Source organism: Schistocerca nitens, chromosome 8 (assembly GCF_023898315.1).
Source record: "Schistocerca nitens isolate TAMUIC-IGC-003100 chromosome 8, iqSchNite1.1, whole genome shotgun sequence".
NCBI lineage: Eukaryota > Metazoa > Arthropoda > Insecta > Orthoptera > Acrididae > Schistocerca > Schistocerca nitens.
Window position 1 is genome coordinate 472,074,578 of NC_064621.1, and position 23,514 is coordinate 472,098,091.

General features: G+C 39.7%; 2 protein-coding genes across 3 annotated transcripts in view; one reads left to right on the top strand and one right to left on the bottom strand.

Annotated features, from left to right (window-relative positions):
- LOC126199056 (uncharacterized) overlaps positions 1-12,301 on the bottom strand; it is a 33,843-nt gene extending 21,542 nt beyond the window's left edge. The window contains exon 1 of the mRNA XM_049935767.1: positions 11,815-12,301. Within this exon, the coding sequence (XP_049791724.1) occupies positions 11,815-12,171 (357 nt within the window). The 5' untranslated portion in view covers positions 12,172-12,301. The remainder of the gene's footprint in view (positions 1-11,814) is intronic.
- The window catches only part of LOC126199055 (protein KTI12 homolog), a 28,220-nt gene continuing 16,996 nt past the window's right edge, over positions 12,291-23,514 (top strand). The window contains exons 1-3 of one of the 2 annotated variants that reach the window (XM_049935766.1): positions 12,294-12,605; positions 12,703-12,843; positions 16,639-16,690. In XM_049935766.1, coding sequence (XP_049791723.1) covers positions 12,765-12,843; positions 16,639-16,690 — 131 coding nt within the window. In that variant the 5' untranslated portion in view covers positions 12,294-12,605; positions 12,703-12,764. Of the gene's footprint in view, positions 12,844-16,638; positions 16,691-23,514 lie in introns of both variants that reach the window. The other variant, XM_049935765.1, reaches the window with a different exon arrangement.

The following is a 23,514-nucleotide window of genomic DNA, read 5'->3' on the forward strand; positions in this document are numbered from 1 at the left end:
GCAAGATCTAGGTCCTCAGTGGATGCCAGAATTTCCACCTCTTCCCCAGATGCAGAGCTTGTAGGCAGCAGTGGTGTGGGTGCCACCACAATTTCCTTGGAGTTAGAGGTCTTCTTTTTGGACTTTTCTCGCTACTCCTTTGGTTTCTCTTGTTGAGAGTGCTTCACTGATTCAGTTTCCGGGACTGAGGAGGATCGTGAAGCCCTTCGACCAGCTGCTTTTGGGCACTTCAGCCACTGGCAGGCATCAACTTTCCCATTAGCAGAAACCTAGGAAGGGAGTGACCCAAGGGATCCCTTCCTGGGGAGAGGAGCTGAAGAAAACTTACACTTCTCCGGCTCAGAAGTGGGGACTAGTGTCCCCGATGGTTGGGGGGGGGGGCAGTTCTCCTTAGGTAGGTGGTGCAGGAACAACAGGGGAATTGCCTCCCACCCCCACCATCGAGGGGACAGCTGTAGCCTTCTGATCCTGAGAGCCGACTGGAATTCGCAGAACTGATGGGGCTACAACTGTTCTTGTAGCGGTGGCATAAGAGGTGGTCATGGCCACAGGATGTAGGCGCTCATATTTTCTCTTAGCCTCAGTGTAGGTCAGTCGGACCACAGGGTCTTTGATTCCATGATTCTCTATGAAAAACTGTGGCTTCATTGAAATAAAGGAGTCCCCTTCAGTTCTCGTACATATGAGGTATCGGGATGAATAAGGTTCGCTGCCATCCTTAGCCTGGCGTTCCTGTGTGACCAGGGTGGGGAATGATTTAGGGTCATACTTCCTTGCACTGTACTGAGACTTAGAACACTTAGAGACTGCTGGTGTTTGATCACCATCAAGTGATGTTGTGGTACACTACATCGCTCATCATCCTCCCTGATGCCACCCACTCCGACCAGGTGCCCTCCCCACGTGCGCCACCCAGCTGTAGCAAAGGCCATCTGGCAGGAAGGCCATTGCCGGGAGTCCCGATGCCCCAGGGTGAGAGGCATCTACTCCTTGGCATATGTGGGGAGTTAATGGCGCAGGCATCAGCAGAGCGATCCCTTTGTTCTCAAGGGGCTACAACCAACAGGGTACATGGTGGCCCCACCACAATGGACTGGCTACCGTGCTGGATATCAAATGCAAACAAGTCCATGGTCATCATCGACGCAGAAAGTGAAACTGCATAGTGCATGGTGTAAAATGCACCCAGGAAGGTGTACTCGCCCAAGAGATGGAGAATGAGTGGGACTGCAATGCGGCGATGAGAAAGCGGGCTACAAATCTCAAGGCACAATGCACCATGTAAGGCACCCTTCCCTAACTGGCTCGCTCTTCGGAAAAATTTTGAAGAATGGAGTTCAAACCCTACAGGGGACCATCACATTAAGGCCGAAATGTATGAGACTCCATTTAGTCGCCTCTTACGACAGGCAGGAATACCTCGGGCCTATTCTAAGTCCCGGACCTGCAGAGGGTTCCTCAGCAGCTATGCATGCCATTTGTCTGCCGTATGTGGCCACCCATTCTATACCTCCTCCTTCGATGACTCGTTTGATCGCCAGTATGGGGCGCATCCCTCTTTTCTGTTACCCACTGGTGTCTGCTTCGGCACTTGCTCCGGCGGCTTAACTTCACACTACCTGCAACTTTCCTAGTGGTGCGGTGGCCTGTGTTCACCTTGGCCTTCATTCCCTTCATAAGGACACTACTCCAGCCTCGCTCTATTGCCTTCAGTTTCACGACCTTCACATGGAACTTTGCTATAATACCTTTGTGTACACTGAGGGCTCTTGGACTGACCATGGTGTCGGGTGTGCCTTCGTCATTGGTGCTGACGTTTTTCGGTATTGGCTTCTGCCACACTGCTTGGTATTTACAGCCGAGCTCTTCACCCTGTATTAGACCGTGGAACACATCTGATGACATAGGCTTTTCAATTGCGTCCTCTGCTCAGACTCTCTCAGCACCCTTCAAAGTATCTTGGTGGTGTACACTGCCCATCCCTTAATACAATGGGTCTAGGAAAACTGTCACTTGCTCACTCTTGGTGGAGCCACTGTGATGTTTATGTGGATTCCTGATCATGTCGGTCTGCCAGGAAATGAGGCTGCTGACGCTGCTGCCAATGCTGCGGTCCTCATACCTCAGCCCACTAGTTCCTATATTCCCTCCGATCATCTCTGTGTTGCCATCTGTCAGATGGTGGTGTCACTATGACATCGCCATTGGTCCTCCCTTCATGGGAATAATCTCCAGATTAGTAGGCCTCCTCTTGGCCATCCCAATGGGGGGGGGGGGGGGGTCATTTTAACTAGGTTGCATGTAGGGCACTGCTGTTTTAGCCATCGTCATTTGGTAAGTGGCACTCCCCACTGCTTTGTGCACATTGCGCCCAAGTTTTAACTGTCTGCCATTTCCTGACGGAATGCCCATTTTTTAACCATTGACGTAACCACTTGGATTTGCTGTCTGAGGTATTGGCCGTTTTAGCGAATGACACGCGGGCTGTCTAGTGTGTTTTATTTTTTTACTGTTGTAGCAATATAGCGAAGGCCATTTAATTTTTAGTTCTGAACCACCGTTTCTCTATGGTGTACTTCATAGCCCTTTCTCCTCATCATTAGCTGTCTTCTCTTACGTTGATTGGGATTGCCGTGTAGTCATTTTTTAACTCCTCTCTGTCTTCGTGTTCTACAGTTTTGAGTCGGGTGCATATGACCCCAGTTGTTTTTGCGCCCTAAAACAGAACAAACAGACCATCACATTGTGTAAATTTTGGTGAAGTTCACAGCAGTTTTCCTCACTTTTTTGGAATGGATTCATGTTATAGAGTGTCATTTGCATGTCTTTTTACTGTGTAATGCTATTGTGTGCTAGTTTAATTCTGGTTTAGAGAGTAATGTACTTTGTGGTTCATATGGAACATTAGTGTACACATGAAAATTTTTATAAACGTGTTTATATGGTCCACAGTGACTTAACCACCCATGGTTCCTTTTAAAGTGAGAAAACTAACGTCCCAATCACTATATGGGCCACGTCTGGCATCTGTGCAACAGCAGCTACAGGTGTGTTTCTTTACTACTTTTTCTCAAACCTGACAGGGTTTGTTTTTTAACGCAGTACCCAAAGCTGATGATACATTCTTATAAGTGTCCGAGGTCAAAACTAGAAGATGTCTCTTTTATGAGCCTAAGCTTATGTTTATTTGAAGTACCTGACTTCGTTACCGATTCATTAATTTGCTGTAGAATGTCATGAGGAAAAATATATTGTCAGTTAGATGATGTCACTGAAGGGATTATTTGGGAATGAATTTTGATAAGACAAGATCCAAAAAATTTCACTTTTCCGATGTGACTAACTCAAATTATTAGACCCACAAGCAAGAGAAAACTTATTTTCATTCGATTCTTTATTCTACTTCATTTATTTTAAACATTTTTTTTGTAGCACTGAATGCTGTATGTATGTCTTTTCTGACTAAAGCTCATTTGCTGGTCGTCAAGACTTTTGATAATATATGGTACAAATGCAACTAACAACTAGGCCTATACTATATAGCAAAAGATGTCAGATCTATAGTTTGAGCACCAGCAAAATATGGACCTGTTTCCAATACACCTCCATTTTATCATTCCTTTTTAGGGCCTTATATGCTCGCATTGGCAAAACTAAATATAGTTTTTCACACTGTTTAGAAAGTGGTGTTTCTATTGAAAATGGTTTACAAGAGTTTACACAAGACTATTTTGTATAAGTGGACCAAAAATAGCCATTTTTGGCGTTTTTAGATAATTTTCAACTTTGTCCTCAATTTGTAAATGGGAAAGAAGTAGGAGAATCAAATTTCATATTTTAAGACCTTGTATTGCTAATGTAGTACATGCAAGGTTCCAAGTGTATGAGGCGATTACTTATGGAAATATAAAAAGCTAAACTTCACATTTTTTCCAAGCAACTATTTTTCGGCCAACTTTGCTTTAAATTATCCGCATGCAGATCATTCAAGAAATCCTTTTTTTTTTTTTAATATAATTTCACTAAAGTGAAAAAACTGTACAAGATGACCTAGTTTTGTTTCTTTGAACAAAATATTTCTGGAGATACTATGTCTCACAGTTGCTGAAAACTCAGAGGTGCACAGTTGATAGTTGTGTTATAGGTTCAAACAAATGACTAAATCTCTGTAAGTATTAAATTAGTGAAAGTAAAACTTTACCAATGAGGAACATGTTCATTCCTTCAATTTCAGAAAAATTCGTGATGGTCATGCAGGATTTTTTTTCCGAAAATGGACTATTTGGCATAGATTGTCCCACCTGTGATCTGTCAGAACCTTGACTAACTCTAAAAATAAAAATCAAACAGTGGAAAATCCAGGATGGAATGTAACAATACGAGAAAAGAAAAGTTGCTACTCACCATATAGAGGAGATGCTGAGTCACAATAGGCACAATAAAAAGATTCACACAATCATAGCTTTCGGCCATTAAGGCCTTTGTCAGCATTTGACAAAGGCCTTAATGGCCAAAAGCTATGATTGTGTGAATCTTTTTATTGTGCCTATTGCGACTCAGCATCTCCGCTATATGGTGAGTAGCAAGTTTCCTTCTCTCGTATTGTCTAAAAATAAAAACAAAGTTGAAACTTCCTGATAGATTAAAACTCTGGAAGTAAAATTGTGAGGACGGGTTGTGAGTCATGTTTGGGTAGCTCAGTTGGTCGAGAACTTGCCTGTGAAACGCAAAGGTCCTGAGTTTGAGTCTCGGTCCGGCACACAGTTTTAATCTGCCAATAAGTTTCAAATCAGCGCACACTCCACTGCAGAGTGAAAATTTCATTCTAAAAACAAAGTTGAACTGTTGACTAAAACCTTGGTTTCCAATGTACCTTCAGTGTATTGTAGATAACATTAAAATTTAGATATATAGTGTTGTTCAGAATACAATACCTGTATAGTAATGACTTCAGTTGCCAGATGTTTCATTGTTATCTGTAATTTAATCTGAGCTGGACAGCATCTCACATACATGTATTAGACTTTTTACAGAGCCAGAATATGGCTAAGGAAGACTTCAGAGTTGATTTTACACATTCGTAAATGATTCCAAATCAAGCGTCATCCTTGGGAGAGAACTCCTTCCTAGCAAAATAATTGTGAAAAATCTGCCTCGATTGCACAAATTACCTGGTGTTTACCTAGGTTTCAGTGTGGGTAACCACACCTTCTTCAGAGCAAATATAAAATAGCTTGCCTAAATAGGCATAGTCAAAGGCTAAAATCAACACCTACAGCGGCAAGACCCCATAAATTTTTTTTTTACAAATACACGGTACATATGTACCACGTCAATAACATTACTTATCTCAACCTTGTGTGTGCTGCCTCGCCCCAGCCAATGTACGATGGTCCCAGGCTCTCCACCGAACTCATAGTGGAGAGCCTGTGACCATCGTACGTTGGCTGGGCCGAGGCAGCACACACAGGTTTGAGATAAGTAATATTATTGACTTGGTACATATGTACCGTGTATTTGTAAAAAAAATTTATGGGGTCTTGCCGCTGTAGGTGTTGATTTTAGCCTTTGACTATGCCTATTTAGGCAAGCTGTTTTATATTTGTTCTGAAGAAGGTGTGGTTACCCATGCTGAAACCTAGGTAAACACCAGGTAATTTGTGCAATCAAGGCGGATTTTTCACAATTATTTCGATACTTACGATTGCTGGCGCGCTGCAATGCTAAAAATCCTTCCTAGCATATCAATGTTCCCAAACAATTCCTACAAGATGCCCATTTCCATACACAGCATTTTGTTGGTCTTTTTTTCTTTGTCAATGTTACTATAAACTCTTTGGCTAAAAGTTGTGCAACTCCCGTATGCTTAATTATGCTTGGTGCCATATTAAAAATTATGTATTCCCAACTTCGGTGTGGGGAAACACTGGTGTGAATTTTAGGGTATTTGTGGGGATAGGGTTGCCATCCAACCCAATATATGGGGATCATCACCATCATTGACCTTCTTGTCCCAATATCCCAACAAGATCCAGTTTAGACAGAATTTTGCAAAATGCATTTACAAGCTTGGTTCATGTACTGAAGTAACACCGTCTGTTAGCACAATACGCAAATGCAACGTCCATTAGTTATTTATGTCAACAGGGTTACATTGACAAGCTCGTCTAATAGGTGGCATTGCACATTGTATATCCTGTATCAATGATGCAAGCACCTTCTAGATACAGCGCCATCATTCGAGAAAACACCAGACTTTTCCAGTAGTACAGCGCTGGAACTACCTAAGCAGTTCCATGAGGAAGAATCAGGCAGTTCCCATTGGAATTGTGATCTGATAAGACGATTCTTTCTAAACATAACACAAACAATGTGTGCAAGTTTGTAACATTTACTGCAGGTATATACGGAGTGAAATGTATAGTGACATGTACTTTAATGACTAAAGTGTTATTATTGACTGTTTACCATCTACTAAACTTATCACAGCTTACGAAAATGCCTAAGTATGGCAAGAGAAAGTGTCACTTTTCGGCTGATTACACAAAAGAGCGGTCTTTTGTCAAGAAAGGCCTTACGGATCAGGAAGAATTATGCGATATTTTTAGCTGTTTCATCTCTCTAACTCACAGAGGTAAGGCAGATGTGAGGCATCACATTTCTATGAAGAATCATACAAATAGATTCGTGGTAGCATCAATATGAATGCTTATTTCTACATTCATCATTTAAAGAAGATATCCATGTAGAATTGCTCATTGCTGCTGTAGAACAAACAATAGCTTATAAAGTTGTCAAGTATCATCACTCCTTCACTTCCTTGACCGTACCGTAAAACTGAATGTTGCAATGTAACCCAACTCCAAAGTTACCGCAAAGTAGTCTATGACCGGGACCAAAGCTACAGCGATTGTTAAAAACATTCTTGCACCACACTCCATGCCCGAATGCATAAAACAACTGCAAGGAGTCTCTTTCTATGGCTTAGGCACTAATGCATCAAACCACAAGGCTGAAAAGATGTTACCTTTAGTTGTTACTTTAGTGAAAACTGACAGAATCCAACAGAAGCTGTTGAAGTTTGATCCACCGAATAATGAAACACCATAAACAATTGCAAAGTTTTGTATAGACACTTTGGGGCAACTGCAAATTCCATCAGATAAATGAAACACTATTTGTAGAGACACTACCAGGGTCGACAGAAGCGTCCGATCCCACGCGTTGGCTTTGACCCGTGACGTAAGGGTGTTGTGGCGTGTAACGTCATGACGGCGCGGAGTTTGGTTTGTGCGTGTGGCGTGTTTCTAGATGTCGTCGTGTTGTGGTTTGTTGTGCCCTCTGGTGGTATGTTCAGGGTTTTCGTTTGTGTGGTGTAATCGTCTCAGTTTGCTCTTGCTCATTATCCAGAATTGTTCAAGTGTTGGCTGTGTTTGTAGTGGAATTCGTTTCAGTGAGTTAACGATTTTGTGGTTTTGTGTGAAGGTTAATTTAGTGTTGTTCGCTGTACATTGTGTGGTATTTTTAGTAAAATTAATCGGTTGTTATTTTTGTTCAGGAATGGATAGTACAGATAAAATTAACAGCGCCCGTCTGAGGGATATGATGGGGAACACTCCTTTGGAACTGATCAAATTTTTGCAGCTTTTCGGTTTAATTGCCGAGGTTGTGAAATGCTCTATTTGTGGCAAAGAAATGAAGTTGCCTAAGTTCCGACGTCTCAGACCAGGGACAGTTATATGTGGTGCTGTAGAAAAGATGATATTTGGCGTTCCATACGGCGCGGTTCCTGGTTCGAGAAGTCTAGGTTGGGTATGCGTAAGATTGTACTGGTGACTTGTTATTTTTGTTATAGATCCCCACAAAGATTTTGCGCGCATGAGACTGGTGTGAGTGAGAGGAGCATGCTTGATTGGCTTTCATTTTGCCGTGAAGTGTGTTCCGAGTTCATTAAGCACAGGCGTAAGCTGGCGGGGGGGGGGGGGGGGCATGGGGGTTATTGTGGAGGTGGATGAGTTGCAGTTTGGGAAAAGGAAGTATGGAAGGGGTAAGTCTGTGGTTGGTCTCTGGGTGTGGGGGGCTGTTGTTCCAGGGGGGGGGGGGGGTTTCTGAATGTGTTTTTAGGGTTGTGGAAGGGAGATCTAAGGCGGTATTAGTGGGGTTAATTGAGGAGTGCATAGAACCAGGGTCCACAGTAGTTTTAGATGCATTTTCTTCATATAGGGGGTTGGGTGCGAGGGGAATTCATCATTTAGTCGTTAACCATAGTTTACAGTTAAAAAATTATGAGATGGGAGACTGCACAAATACAGTACAATAGAGGGGATGTGGGGGGGGGGGGGGGTGTTAAGTCAGTTCTTGGGAGGGGGAAGAGGCGCTCTTCCAACCTTCAGTGTTATTTAGATGAGTACTGTTGGTGGAAGAGTGTCCCTGAGGGCTATTGTGTTTTCCGGGTTTTTTAAGGGCTGTTAGTAAAATGTATAGGCCAAAAGTGGTTGGTTAGGGAGATTTGGGCAGGTAGGTGGGTGGCTGCAGCTCAGGGTGGGGCGGGTGGTTTCTTTCGTGTTAGAGTGTTTGTGAGAGGGGGGGGAGGGAGTGTGTTGGTTTGTGTTTTAGTTGTAGAGGATCTATTTTGTTGAAGTTTTTGTTGAGTTGTAGTGTGTGATTGAGATTTTTTTATGTTGCATTTGGTTTTTGTTTATGGATTTTTTATTTTGGGTTGAGAGGGGAGGTTGTTGGTTGGGGGGGGGAGGGAGGTTTTGGTGTGGGTGGGTCAGAGTTTGTGTGTTGGGGTCGAGGGAAGTGTTCAATCTCAATGTGTGGCTATGAATGCTAGTATTGGTATCAGATGTTTTTGAGCTACATAGGTGAAGGGAAGTGTTTGATCCTAATTTATGGGATCGGGAGCTGCTGTTGAGCTATGTAGGTCAAGGGAAGTGTTCGATACCTATTTATGGGATCGGGAGCTGCTGTTGAGCTATGTAGGTAAAGGGAAGTGTCCGATTCCTGATGATATTGTGTTTAGTGGTACTTGGGGAGTTTTGTGATGTCGGTTTTTTTCGTCGTTTTGCGTGGTTTTGTATGGGGGTGGTTGTCTAAATTTGTTTATATTTAGTTTGTCCCCACCCAACACCCCTCCCCCTCATTACCCGCGCTTGTCCCGTTAGTGTCATTCAGATTTTTGTTGAACATGTTTGTTTACGATGTATCTTCGTCTTCATAATGTGTACGTAACTACTTTATATGCGCCATATTGGAATCGTGGTTTATGGTCGTTTCCGCCATATTTTTGACGTCATGGGTTAAAGCAGACGGGCGGGATCGGGCGCTTCCGTATTTCCCACTACCAATACCAACTTCGGAGAGCTTTACTGACACGGCCAGCAATTTGCATTTCACCTAATTAAAGAAGAAGTAGGAATTGGTTGCCCTGCCCATATTCTCCACAATATTATATCAAGCGCTTCTGCAGTCTTGACTATTGACATTGAAATAATAATCATGAAAATATTTGATTATTTTTCAATGTACACCATATGGCCAGAGAAGCTGAGAGAGTTCGCTTATACGTGGACGTCAATCATCTGACCTCTATCTCACCAAAACTCAAGATGGATGTCGTTAATGTCCGCAGTTGAGAGAATTCATAAGTTTTTTTGACACTGAAGAAAGGCCACCTAAAATAATCAGATTTATTCAGTAGACCAATCAGTGAAATTTACTACATGTTTCTGCAGTCAAACTTAGCTCTGCTTGGAAAAAAATATAAAAAGCGTGGAGAAAAATAAACTAAAGTCTCAATAACTGAAATAAGAAATACGTTAATCGACACTCAAAGATGTCCAAAGCAAAGGAAGATTGCCAATTTTATTGGCATGCAAACCAAAATGGATTTGAACAAATTAAAGAATGAAAACTCCAACCAAGAAATAATATGGTTTCAAAATCTGGAGAGAAGAATGGTTTTCTATACCACACATTTAAATCCACAGAGAAATGGGTTATTTCATTTAATAAATATCAAGTTTTTGAGTGGATGACGCTATATGAAACCCCAGATTGGGCGATGGGTGAAAATACTACTACACACCCAACTAAAAATGGCATGAAGATTTCGGGCGACAATTGTTTTCAAAGTCTAAACAATCCGTGGAAGAAAAGTGGATTTTATTTCCTAAGGAAATCGAAAATCCAGAACGCAAATGACAAATTTATGCATTTGATTTCTATTCCTGCACACAAAGCCACTGGCAAAGAATATTTTCGCTGATGTCGGCCCATTGAACTGATGAAAGAAATCGACTGCCGCCAGGAACTCTACAATTAATATTACAGTGCCTGTTCAACTACAAGCTGACTTTGAGTTTTACAAATACGGAAAAGGCGAAAAATACTTGCTGAAAAAGGTGAAATCTTACAAAAAATATGATGTACAAACTACTTCTGCCGCAACAAGTCCCATGTCACTGTGTTCTAAATGAAAAGTAATTAAATAAACTTTTTTACTTAATTTCTACAACCCCATGCCAGTGTCCCGGCGGGGTCCCACGTATGCCAATGCTAGGGGTGGGATTGGGAGGGGAGGGATGGGGGGGAGGAGACGCTCATGTAAAGCCGGATTCGAACATGCAACAAAAGTGTCGCCACTGCTAGTGCCACATTTTACTTGCAAGTGTGAACTCCCAGTTTTCCGTGGCGAAACTCTTTAGACGCAACTTTGCTCATGCCACAAAAAGTTCAGCTTGGCTGTGCTTTGTTCAGCCACTTTCCTTCCACCATTGCTCCCTGATGTCTGCATTTCTAAACACGAACATTCTGTCGCAGATATCGTGGAATAATGGAATAATTACTGATGTATTTCATTCGATATCAGTGTTTTCATTTTACTGTCGAAAAAATTCAAAACCCAGCAGGTATACTTTCGGAGCTTCTGGAATTACAAAAGCAACAACCAAGGAATTTCAAGAGCTTAATTTGTGTGTGCACGCGCAATATTTGCAAGACAATGAGTAGACCTATTCCACAATCTCGAAAAATTAATGGATGAATAAACAACACAGTTAATATGTAACAAAAAAAAAAAAAACTAGTTGTTTCTACTTTATGATTTGCAAGACAAATTGAAGTTGTGGATTATAAGCAGGAATGTAGGATCCGAGTGTGACGCGGCAGCTGTTAATCTGAAATTAATTGTTTGAAATGCCTTCATCACCGAATACAACGACATTCAAAAATTTAGAAAGAGTGGGGTGTTTGCATATTTTGCCAGCCGATGGTTAGTTTGCCTATAATTTTCATCTCCGAATGTGATTTCTTTTATAAAATGTGTTAGTGGGCCCTGATTTATCCCTGCATCAAATCTGTTTTCATATGTAACATTTGGGTTTGTTTTTCCTTTTATTTAACTCTTGCCATAGCTCTAATGCCTTAACCTGCACTATTAACATTAATACCCGCCCACTTTATACCAGTTGACGCCATGTTGATGGCTGTGCAATAATGTAGAATTTGTGGCGTCCTGTACGAACTCCCGGCGCAACTAAAGAAAGCCACAAGTTGTGTCATATTGGTTGCATGTGTGAACCTGGATTAAGTCATGCCTACAGAGACCCGCCTCAAATGGATTTCAGGAAGTAACTTATGCCGGAAGCCACAGTCACACGGGGAAAGCAGGACTGGTGAAAAGAGTGAGATAGCTAATACTTTATTACAACTGGAAGTTTTCCGTGGCACGACAGTGATTTTAGCTGAGTTATTTTCTGCAACAACTAAATAAAATTTATTCAAATTATAATAAAGGACGCCATTACTCACCAGAGTGTCCTTTGCTTCTCGTGTTTCCACGACATATTTCAGGAACCTGTCTGCTGTAGCATACCAACCAACAGTTGGTTTATAGACATCATCTGCAGACGCACCATTTTTCCGAGATTTTAAAATTTTATTATATTCGTTAATGTATGCATTTCTAATACTCCTAATTTTTGCTTTAACCAGTGCCAAGTTGCAGTCGGGAACTATTTTCCGCATATAATTTACAATTTCTAAAAGGGCATGCTCTCTCATATTACGATCTTTGTACGATTCATATTTGTGATTCCATAAGCATGGTCGCTCTTCGTATAGTTCTAAAAAGTGCACAATTGTTACTGTAGACCACTTTTTTAACATTTTTCAAATAACAAATTGGAAAAATAACTTGGAAGTCGAACGACACACATCAGCAGTCACTAGCACAACACGAAAACTGCTTCGAAATACAGCCACCAGGGTGCAGTCGAATGATGCTGTTTAGTGGTGGGAGAAGACTAGTGGCGTCACCGTGGAGTATAACTGACAAAGAGGTAGCTTCTAGTTGCATGGCACTTGGCAGCTAGTAGTGTCACTGTAAAGACGCCACCTGGGGAAGGATGCTGACATATGCAGCCGAGCTGCCACTGCTGTATGCCTCTAGTAGTGGCATCACTCTTTTGTGTTTGTGAAGGCATTATTATCAACTCGTTGGTTATTACTGTCAACTACATTTCGATTGTTGTGTCAAAGGTACTGTGCTAACCAAAGATGTAGTCAAGAAGCTGCAAAGTGAAATGTTTCGTGTGTGCAGTGTAAGTGTGTTTTGGTCGTAAAGAGTGGTGTTTGTGTTTCCGTTTGGAAGAATTACGATAACTTTAGAACTGAAAATGCCGTTAATAATTATAACAGGCTATCCGAGCAGCGGTAAAACTACTAGGGCCTCACAGTTGAAAGAATACTTCGAAGAACGTATGAAAAAAACAGTCCACACAGTAAATGAAGAAACTGTTATGAAAACCATGGGTGAAGACAGAAATTCGTTGTTCACCGGTAAGTGAAACAAACCCAAATGACAATAATTTCAAATGGAATGTGCTGAGTTTGATTTGGTATTCGTAGTTGATCATATTCACTGATGTCATAAAATGATGAGTATGTTAATTTTGTAGATAGTTATTTCATGATGAAACTTACAGAATCGACTGTATTAATTTACAACCCACGTTTATTGAAGAGAAAAACCATAATACACACATTTCAGAACAATTTTGTTATACTTATCTTCATAAAGATTCTTTTATTTAGCACAGAACTAATTTACGTTCAGTATTGTACCACCTGATATTAGCGACAAAAGGGAAGTAAACAAGAAATACTTTCAGGCTATATTACAGAAACACCAAGAAGCACTTTCGTATGAAATGGGAACACTAATTTATTTAAGTGAGCACAAATAGACCATGCCAGAAACACTTTTTTTACTCGAAACCATTCCTTACTTTTGATACTATCAGTACGTATCTTGATCTTCTTTCTGCCCTCCTGAGAATGTTTGTTTCCGTTGAAGCACGAGGGGAAAATAGCACACACGAGAAAATATTCTCACTCACAAATAAAAACCTCTGAACACAAGTGAAATATTACACATAAGTTGGTTTCATAAGATTGTGCCTCTGCTACAAATTGCTTTTAGTAGTTGATCAACCACTAGCCATATGTAAGTCTTTGTTATAATGGATTGCTTGCTCCCATCAAAATTATTTCATATGATTGCTGATTTTGACTTCACCTCATGTACATGCTGCATTATTTTTAAGGGGTGATTTAACTAGGCGACAGGTAGAGGTCACAAGTGGTGATTGGGGTCAGTGCAAAACTTTTTTTTTTATCAGTAATTGGAAGTGCTTCACACTCTTTGATTGTAGATGTTGCAGCAATGCTGTATCCAAGCCTGTGATTGCCACAATGCAGGCGTTTTTTCATAGTGCTTCCTGATCTTATTGAAACATGCAACATAACGTAGTTTTCCTATCCTTCAGTTGTGATAAGGAAGTGTTCCAGTGAGTCAGTTGTTTACTGCACCTACAGACTCACTGAACATGAAATCGCATTTACAAAAGCAAACTGTCTGATCTTATTATGCTTTCACATGGGTGACTGTTGATCGCCTGATTAAAAACACTCTAACAGAGGCACTTGGCAGAAGAATTTGCTACCACTGCCCTTCAGTATGCTGGAAAAGAATTCTAGTTACTTATGGGTCTCCATTTACTTGACACTTCCCTAGACTAGTTGGCTAACAGTTTTAAAGCAAAACTCGTTGGTGGAGGTGGAAATCATCTTGCACTTCATATGCGATTAGAATGATGAGATATTCCACAATTACATAATGTTTCTGCACATCTGGAGAATTCAGTTTTTCAGAGATTGTTCTTGCCACACATTCATATTATATAATTGTATAATTGCATACAAAAGACGTTAAAAATGTATCCCATGTTCTTACAGGAGACAGTAATTCTGTAAATATATATCCTGAAAGAAATATTTGTTGAGGTACAGGGATTTCTTTCATATAATTGCCATGTGTCTGGTGACACTACAGGAGGTGCTCCATGCTGGGACCATTCATTCTTATGCATCTTTCAGCCCTTTCTCTCCAAGACTCACAAACTTGTGTAGGCACACCTTTGTGGTTATGTGCCTGGGTCATGAACTTGTAGCTGTACTTAATGTCAGTACATTTCCCTCATGGATGAACCAGAGATTTGACACCAGTTTTTAGCTTTGGTCATTGATGACATCACAACTCCCATAAATACAACATAAATGTTATTTCAAGATGGTGACGCTGATTTCACAATCACCTTTTTCAGTGCTGTGAAAGTATGATAATCAATTATAGACCTAGAAATTGTTAATAAGAAATATTGAACCTATTGAAGAAAATAAACGTGAAAACCTTGAGATAGTGTGTGCTGACTGAATGAAAATCCAGTAGCAATACAAAAAATCAAAAAACCTGTCAGTTAAACAAAAAAGAAAATTCAACTTATCAGACTTACATTACGTCATGAAACAGAGATTGGAATGAAAAAAAAAGTATAAACACCAAATGGAAAAAAAGTAATACAAAAAATATTGAGAAAAAATACAAAAAAAATTGATCAAAATAATATTAATTAAATAAATCAATTTAAAAATAATGGTAATAAATAAAACCTATCAGAATGACTAAAAAGAAACAAAAGTCAATGCCTTGCATGATACAGACCTTTTACTTCCTATACTGCTGATATCTGTTTCGTGCTGAGGTACCTAAGAGAAGATTAGTCATAGAAATAACATGTCAGCATAACTAACAGATGAACTTGGATTTGGATTTTTGAATGAGATCCGTCAATGGATTGAGCACTGCAAATTATCATGCTGAAACAAATATCTGTCAGTAGAATTACTGGTAGACACTTAAGTCAGCCGCATGTTGTGGCTACATGTACGCCTATTAATTTTGTAGTAATCACTGACCACACCTAACTTCCGTAGAAATGTAACAGTGGACTGCAAATCTTCAATTTTCTTCCACAGCATATGACTGGTGAACTGAATTGACAGATTCATTTCAGAACCAACACTGCATGAGCACAAAGACAAAGCAAACTGGCCAGAGCACAAACAAAATTAATGATCACACATACTTATCCCATGTGCTCACATCCGTGGAAATCCCACCACCTTCTACAAGTCCAGTATACTACTGACACAGCATAATCCAACATTGCTAGTACATCTAAACAATACAATGCATGTAAAATGTCATGTTGTCCTAACATGACAGCATCACATTTCAATGCTGATGGCTATTTATCAGAAGCTCAAGCTGAGGTCGTTCCATTGTGCATAAACTACTGTCATTTTCTTTCGGCTAAGATGACATTCCTTATTACTGTGGATAATTTGCCACACTAAATTTGGTGATAAACAGCACCTGTTAATTTTCCCATTACAGTTTTTGGTTCAATGACTATGTCATTAGCAGTTCTTGCCCACACATTGATGATACTAATGTGAATCTCATGGCTTGCTTCTGTGATTGCTCAAGGATTTTCATATGCTTGTTTGTTATGGTAATTTGATACCCTACTGTATCTGAATCCCACCTCATCTGTAAATAAAATGCTGCCTGTGAATTGTAGATCTTCAGTGACGATATTAGAATCAGTTGACAGTATTGTAATCATGCTTAACGGTCTTTTGACCTGAGAACTTGTATATATTGAAAATAATTTGAATGAAGTAAATATTCAAGCAGTATTTATCATACAAGAGTGTGATTTTGTCTTCAGCAGCCCCATTTATTGACACACTTGTTTCAGGTGACTATTCTATAAATTGCAACACTTGCTCCTCCATATCCAGCATGCAAACTGAATGAGGTGTGCTATGAAACCTTGTTCTTGTTATGAATGACCCCGTACATGAAAGTCACTGGAACAACCAGTTGATATTTTTCAGATGGAATATGGTGTCGAGAATGCCATTTGGCATCTCTTGACACTGTTTGCTAATGATGGCAGATTACCATGTCTTTCATTTCTTGAGTGGAGGACTAAGCACGAGGACAAAAATAGGCCAATATAAAATGAGCAATGAAGGTCTACAGAAAGACAGCCTACACCAGTACATGTTTCCATATATCTACATCTATACTCTGCAAATCACCATGATTTTTATTTAAAATTCTATTTATTGATTGCAAGTAGTGTGATATGTGTTTAGTGTATCTCGATTGCACATTCAGTGAAAGCGAAAGCTCTATGATTTGATACTTTGCCTTGATTGCAGATTCAGCGAAAGAAAAAGCACTTCGTGGTGCAGTCAAATCAGAAGTGCAAAGGTAAGGAAGATTTTATCTTCATTGCTCTTTTGTTTATATGTTTATGTTGCTGCTGATAGTAATTATAATGTAATTTATAACTTCAGTAGTGGAAACAAGTTAGGCTACTGTAGATATTGGACATCCCTTGCATTATCAAACTGTCAGTAGGCCTATATTATCACAAGGTGTAAGAATAGAATTTTGAATTTGCATTTAAAATTTGAGCTGGACATTAATTTTTAGATTGTTTACTGCCTACAACTACCTTTATTAATATTTTCTCTGTATCCTGTCAGGTGTCAGCAAATTTCCTGACTGTAGCAACCTTATTTAAGGGATGGTGGAAGAGGTAGCAACTGTCACATCTTCTGTGTTTCTTCTAGCCTACGTGTCAGTGATAAATGACTTTGCTCTATCGTGCAATCCCTGAAAAACTACAACAATGTCTCCTATACTTTCCTATACCACAACTATGACAGTAATCTTGTCCAGAAACAAATCATTGGCTGTGGCGCCCTCTATATTTCCAATCAGTGTGGCTCCTACTTCCAGAAAAGTTGGAAGCCTCCTGTTCATTTCTGTTACCACCTAGGCCTTAAGTGCTTCAGTAGATTACTTTGTCAGGTCTACATCATTCTCAAGTTAAACCCATAAATGAGATGACCTCACCCTCACCAATCAGTGTCACTTTCATTCTAATGTCAACAACAGCAATTGGCTACTGGCAAACCATGGTCCATATCGACCATGAAAGGCTGAATAATGGACCGCCAAAAAATATTTTCAAACTTTAATTTGTGATTCAATTGAAATTCAGGAGACAGTTGTCTCACTTTGTGAATGCCAGTCCTTTAACTGAAGTAATAGCACAACTGTTGTTGCAGGTGCACAAACTTTTTAGAGTGAGCTTGTAAATCTGCCATATGTCAGCATGTTGACTCTATGTCAGTTGGTCATCCAGTGACTAATCAGTCATCTGTTGCTTAGGGCCACACACTTCTGTTCGAGAGCAGAGCATGCTCGAGCAGTTGTTTGTGCGGTATACGGGTGCTCAAGCTACATTTCACATCACAGATGTTGAAATAAAGTAAAATATAGCAGACTTAATTCTGGCAAGTGCCTGTGCACATCTGCTTGAGCATCTGTTTTGATGCTCTCGGAGACTAGGGTTAAGTTAGTTTATTTTTTACTTTATTTCAATGTCAGCAGTGTTGAAATTTATTTGGTACTGAAAACTGCACTGCTCTGATATCCGCGAGTGACCTTCAGTCAATGAAAGTGTATATTGTTTTGTGGATGGTAGTGGGCTGCCTGCCAGGAGGGATGATAGTGGGCCGACATTCATGTTGCAATTTCGTGCAACGTGAGCTTTCGCTCATTTATGTTGTTAATGATGTGCTAATGATGCTTTGTGCATCAGGCAATACAAGTCCTAAGAAGTGTAAATTTGACAGTGACAGCCTGAGTGGACTGAATGTTGTTGTTTTACACTTTCTGATAGGACTAAAGCTGTTTCAGTTTGCCCTGTATGAAAGAAAATTGTCCATAATAACAAAATTGTTAGTGTAAAGACACCCTATGAAACAACTCATTAGCAGCTGCATAAAGACTTTCTCTGTGACATTGCAGCCCGTAATGGTAAACTTCTGGCATATTTAACATTTTACAGTGAAAGCTCAGTACATGAGTCAGCTACGAAAATCTACAGAAGCAGCAGCGCTTGTGTGCTGAAAGCTTGACAAGAACCAGAAGCCATTTTCAGATTTCGAGATAGTTAAAGACTGTATGATTTAAGTGGCCATGGTCACTTTTTTGAGAAGAAGAAGAAGAAGAAGAAAAGAACGAGGAGTAAGGAGAAAAATCGTTTGAATGTTTCAAGGTATTCCATTGTATGCAAGAAACGACACAAGAACAACAGAAATTTTTGCTGCTGACAACTAAAGTAGCTTTCTCAAATTTTACAGAAAGTTCCTTCCTATGCCACTGCTCTTGATGAATTAATTTCAATTTTTGTAAGATTTTTTACTTTGGAAGCAAAGTATTTAGGAATGAACTGTTATTATTATTGCCAATTAAAGGCAAGACTGATGGTAACACTATGTTTTGATGAATTCATGACAGAATCAAATGTTAGTCATGATAAAATGGTTTCCCTTTCAACACACAGGGCTTCAGTGATGATTTGCAGAGAAAAGGTCTTGGTAAAGAGAAACATGAATAAGGATGTCCTTTTACATTTTTTCAGCACGTTGTCTTAATGTTGCGTTACTTCTAATGGAAATGATTCACCTTGGTAGCACATGACCGAACTTCTTTGGGAGGTATTATTAACATCCGTATTATCCTCTGTATTGTCTTGATGTTGCGTTACTTCTAATGCAAATGATTCACCTTGGTTGCACATGACCGAACTTCTTTGGGAGGTATTATTAACATCAGTTCACCAGATAGCCCTTTATGGCAAACTCAGTAGTACGCCGAAAGGCATAATGGACGGTTTGGTTAAGTTGAACAGTCTCATTAGGTTCTTCAGTACAGGAAGTTCAAGGCGTTTTTGTCTGATTGTGATTCAATGCATTCTGACTTATTGTAACACAATAATGTTACATCTACAGCAAATAAAGGAACAAGTAACCTTGTCCTTGGAAAACTTGGATACCCAGGAAGCAAACAAAATGCGTTATGCTAGCTTGAATTTCCTGAAAGACATTCAGAAATATTTTAAAGCACTCAACACAGAGTAACAAGGAAAAGGAAAGTCGGTATTTGATCTGACACAAAGTGTGTCTACTCTCTGTTGCAAGCTGGATACCTTTGAAAAAGATATTAGAAATCAACAATTTATTCATTTTCCAACAATACTTCAGCATAAAAAGAAGTATTCCAAAATAGACACTACAGTATTCTTAAGTTTTGTATCAGACCTTCAGTAGGAATTTTCAGAAAGATTTCAAGACTTTGCAGAAATAGGGAAGCTCTCATAATTCTTAAAATCACCATATGAAGTTTCTCCAGTGGCCGAATGGACTGATTTATGGATGACAATCTTATTGCTTTACCGAAAGACAATGATAAGTTTGTTGTAAATAATTAGCTACAGTTCAAAAGGAACAATGGTGTGCATAATCACAATATCAGAAGGAAAAATGATGTTAATTACTCCACACTAATGTTGCCTTTAGTACAAAAAGGGGTGCACAATGCTTCAACAAAACTTTTTGTTATATCTTAGAAATGTTCAGAATGTAACCGTTTGTATGAATTAATTTGCAAAATAGTCCATGGAACATGGAACTAAGTAAGTTTCCACTTCTTTATAATCTTAATTGCATTATTCCTTCCCTTTGCTTTTTTAATTACTCTTTTTTTAAATATATAGTCAGTTTCTGTACTGTAGCTGTTATCTCCCTTCCCCCTTGCAGCAAGAGGGGCCCTTTCAGCCTAGTGTCAGAGTGACCTGTAGACCTCTACCTTTCCCAACCAGTTCCACTGTATACCCTGAAGAAGGCACATATAGTTCTGAAAACTGGTGCTGGTTTAATAGTTTCCATTGACAGAGATGGGAATTACCTGTCTTGGGAGTAAATTATGTGGCAGATAATGGGAGGTGTCTCATTTGGGTGGTGGTCATGATATATTTAAGAGCAGGAAAGTACACAATGACAAGTTAGAAGTGGTAATGGTAGGACATGCAATTATACCATATTGTACGAAATTAGGAGAGAGCATCCAGTAATTGAGAGCCAAATGAGGAACTGTGTGAAGATTATTGTCTAGAATAGGAGCAGTTGCATACTTACATGTTTTGTGCAGGAAAGTTTTCAGCACTTACCTTGAGGTACGATGAGAACTAAAGAAGGGCTGTCAGCTGTTTGTGTTAAGCAGCCAATGAGAAAGCAGCAGGTAGACAACATGTTTTGAAGTAATACGTGCAGAAGAAAGTGTGAAACTGCTGGAAACAGGGATTATAAATGTAATTGCTCTTTGTTCAAGTTAGAGTTATTTAAACTGTGCTAGTATCTGAAAACCAAGGACACTGTGAAATATTTCTCTGCTCTGTGTTGCTACGCAATTCATATGCATGAACTCACTTAGTAAGTGGTTCAGTGTTTTCTAATTAAATCATGGGAGATGGTAAGTGGATCAATGTTCATTAATATATTGAACATGCAACTCTATTTTTAATAAACATTGATCCAAATAGCTTCCCCAGAATAGAATTAAAAAGCACTTATCCACTTACTGAAACATGAGCCTTTTGCTGCAATTCCAAATGATTAGATCCACACAAACCTCTGAGTCTGAATCATTTCACCACCAAATCTGATACATGTTAGTGTCCGCAGTTAATCCATAAACATGTACCAAAGGATAATGTTGCTGTGCAGAACTAAATTACTGAAATCAATCCACTTCATAGTGCTCACTGCCATAATCACGAAGTATTTCTCTTGAAACTCACTAATACAGTAAAAAAACAATGAAGAAGACAATGGTTTCAATTTCAGGGCTAAAAGTACATTACCTCTGTTCTTGCTTCTCATTGATTATGTCAAATAATCATCTCATTGGCTACACAAAACTGACATTGCCAACCTTTGAGCAATAAATAAGCATGACTGTGACAGCCATTGACCCTGATTTAGATTTTAAGCTTGTGCAAATCATGAAAACAGAAGCAAAAGTAGGTTGCATAAGAAGAAGCAGGAAGGGAAGAAGGGTTAGATTGTCACAGAAATTAGAGGGGGGTTGAGCAGGATTAGGAATCACAAGGGAGGGGAGACAGTTATAGACAAGAGAGGTTGGATCAAGTTGGTGCTGGCTGAACACTGAACAGGCTGTGCATGCAGAACATTTGGTGCTGGACTAGCTCCTATCTGTGGAGATTATAATTAAGCGTGAGTGTCCATACAGTATGGGTGATCTGATAGATACTATGGTTACTAAGGCAATACTGCAGGTTATATTGTATCATAAAATAGTTAACTTTATTGGTAGTACCCTTTCTCATTAGCTTGAGGACTTAGTTTTTCAGAGATTGTTTCTTATATTATTGCAGATTTTGGTTCACTTGATGTTAAAAGTTGGATAGTGTATTGCCATGTGGCATATGATTCATGTTGAAGCTATGATGTCAGCAGGTAAATTAAGTTGTGTTGTATGTCTTTGTCGTTCCTTGAGGCTGCAGCTCAGATGTGTCTGCACAATCCCCTCTTCCATTTAGTTTTGCGAATGCATATGACACTTCCTGGAGTATAAGGAAGGAATGCATTTCATGCATGTGTGGTTTCTCATAAATTGTTGATGTACGTAGCGTTCCACTTATGATGAGAAACTGGTGTGTTAATTGATGGCAGTGGCCAAGTGTGATCAATTTGTTAAACTGATATTTGAGTGTGACATCTATTGATAAAAACTGGCCTACATCTATTCATAAAAACTGGCTTGATAAAAGTCTAGAATAAGGCTAGTGGCATACTTCTGTGTTTTGTGCAGGAATGTTGTCAGTGCTTGCCATGAGGTATGATGGGAACAAAAGATGATATGTCAGCTGTTTGTGATATGCAGGCAGTGTGAGAGCAGCAGGCAGACAATGTGTTTTGAAGTAATGCATTAAAAAGAAATGGTTAAAAATTACTTTAAACAAGGATTATAAATCTCCTTGTTTTATTTGCAGCTGTTGTAAACTGTGGTAGTATCTGCAAATCAAGTACAACGTCACAACCCATTATACAGGGTGTTCCATTGATAGTTACCGGGCCAAATATCTCACGAAATAAGCATCAAACGAAAAAACTACAAAGAACGAAACTTGTCTAGCTTGAAGGAAGAAACCAGACGGCGCTATGGTTGGCCCGCTAGATGGCGCTGCCATAGGCCAAACGGATATCAGCTGCATTTTTTAAAATAAGAACCCCCAATTTTTATTACATATTCGTGTAGTATGTAAAGAAATACGAATGTTTTAGTTGGACCACTTGTTTCACTTTGTGAGAGATGGTGCTGTAATAGTCACAAACATGTAAGTACATGATATCACGTAACATTCCGCCAGTGTGGACGGTATTTGCTTCGTGATGCATTACCCATGTTAAAATGGACCATTTACCAATTGCGGAAAAGGTCGATATTGTGTTGATGTATGGCTATTGTGATCAAAATGCCCAACAGGCATGTGCTATGTATACTGCTCAGTATCCTGGATGACATCATCCAAGTGTCCAGACTGTTCACCGGATAGTTACGTTATTTAAGGAAACAGGAAGTTTTGAGCCACATGGGAAGCGTCAACCATGACCTGCAACAAATGATGATGCCCAAGCAGATGTTTTAGCTGCTGTCCCAGCTAATCCACACATCAGTAGCAGACAAATTGCGTGAGAATCGGGAATCTCAAAAATGTCGGTGTTCAGAATGCTACATTAAAATTGATTGCACCCATACCATATTTCTATGCACCAGGAATTGCATGGCGACCACTTTGAATGTCGTGTACAGTTCTGCCACTGGGCACAAGAGAAATTACGGGACGATGACAGATATTTTGCACGCATTCTATTTAGCGACGAAGCGTCATTCACCAACAGTGGTAATGTAAACCGGCATAATATGCACTATTGAGCGATGGAAAATCCACGATGGCTGCAACTAGTGGAACATCAGCGACATTGGCGGGTTAATGTATGGTGCGGCATTATGGGAGGGAGGATAATTGGCCCCCATTTTATCGATGGCAATCTAAATGGTGCAATGTATGCTGATTTCCTATGTAATGTTCTACCGATGTTACTACAAGATGTTTCACTGCATGACAGAATGGCGATGTACTTCCAACATGATTG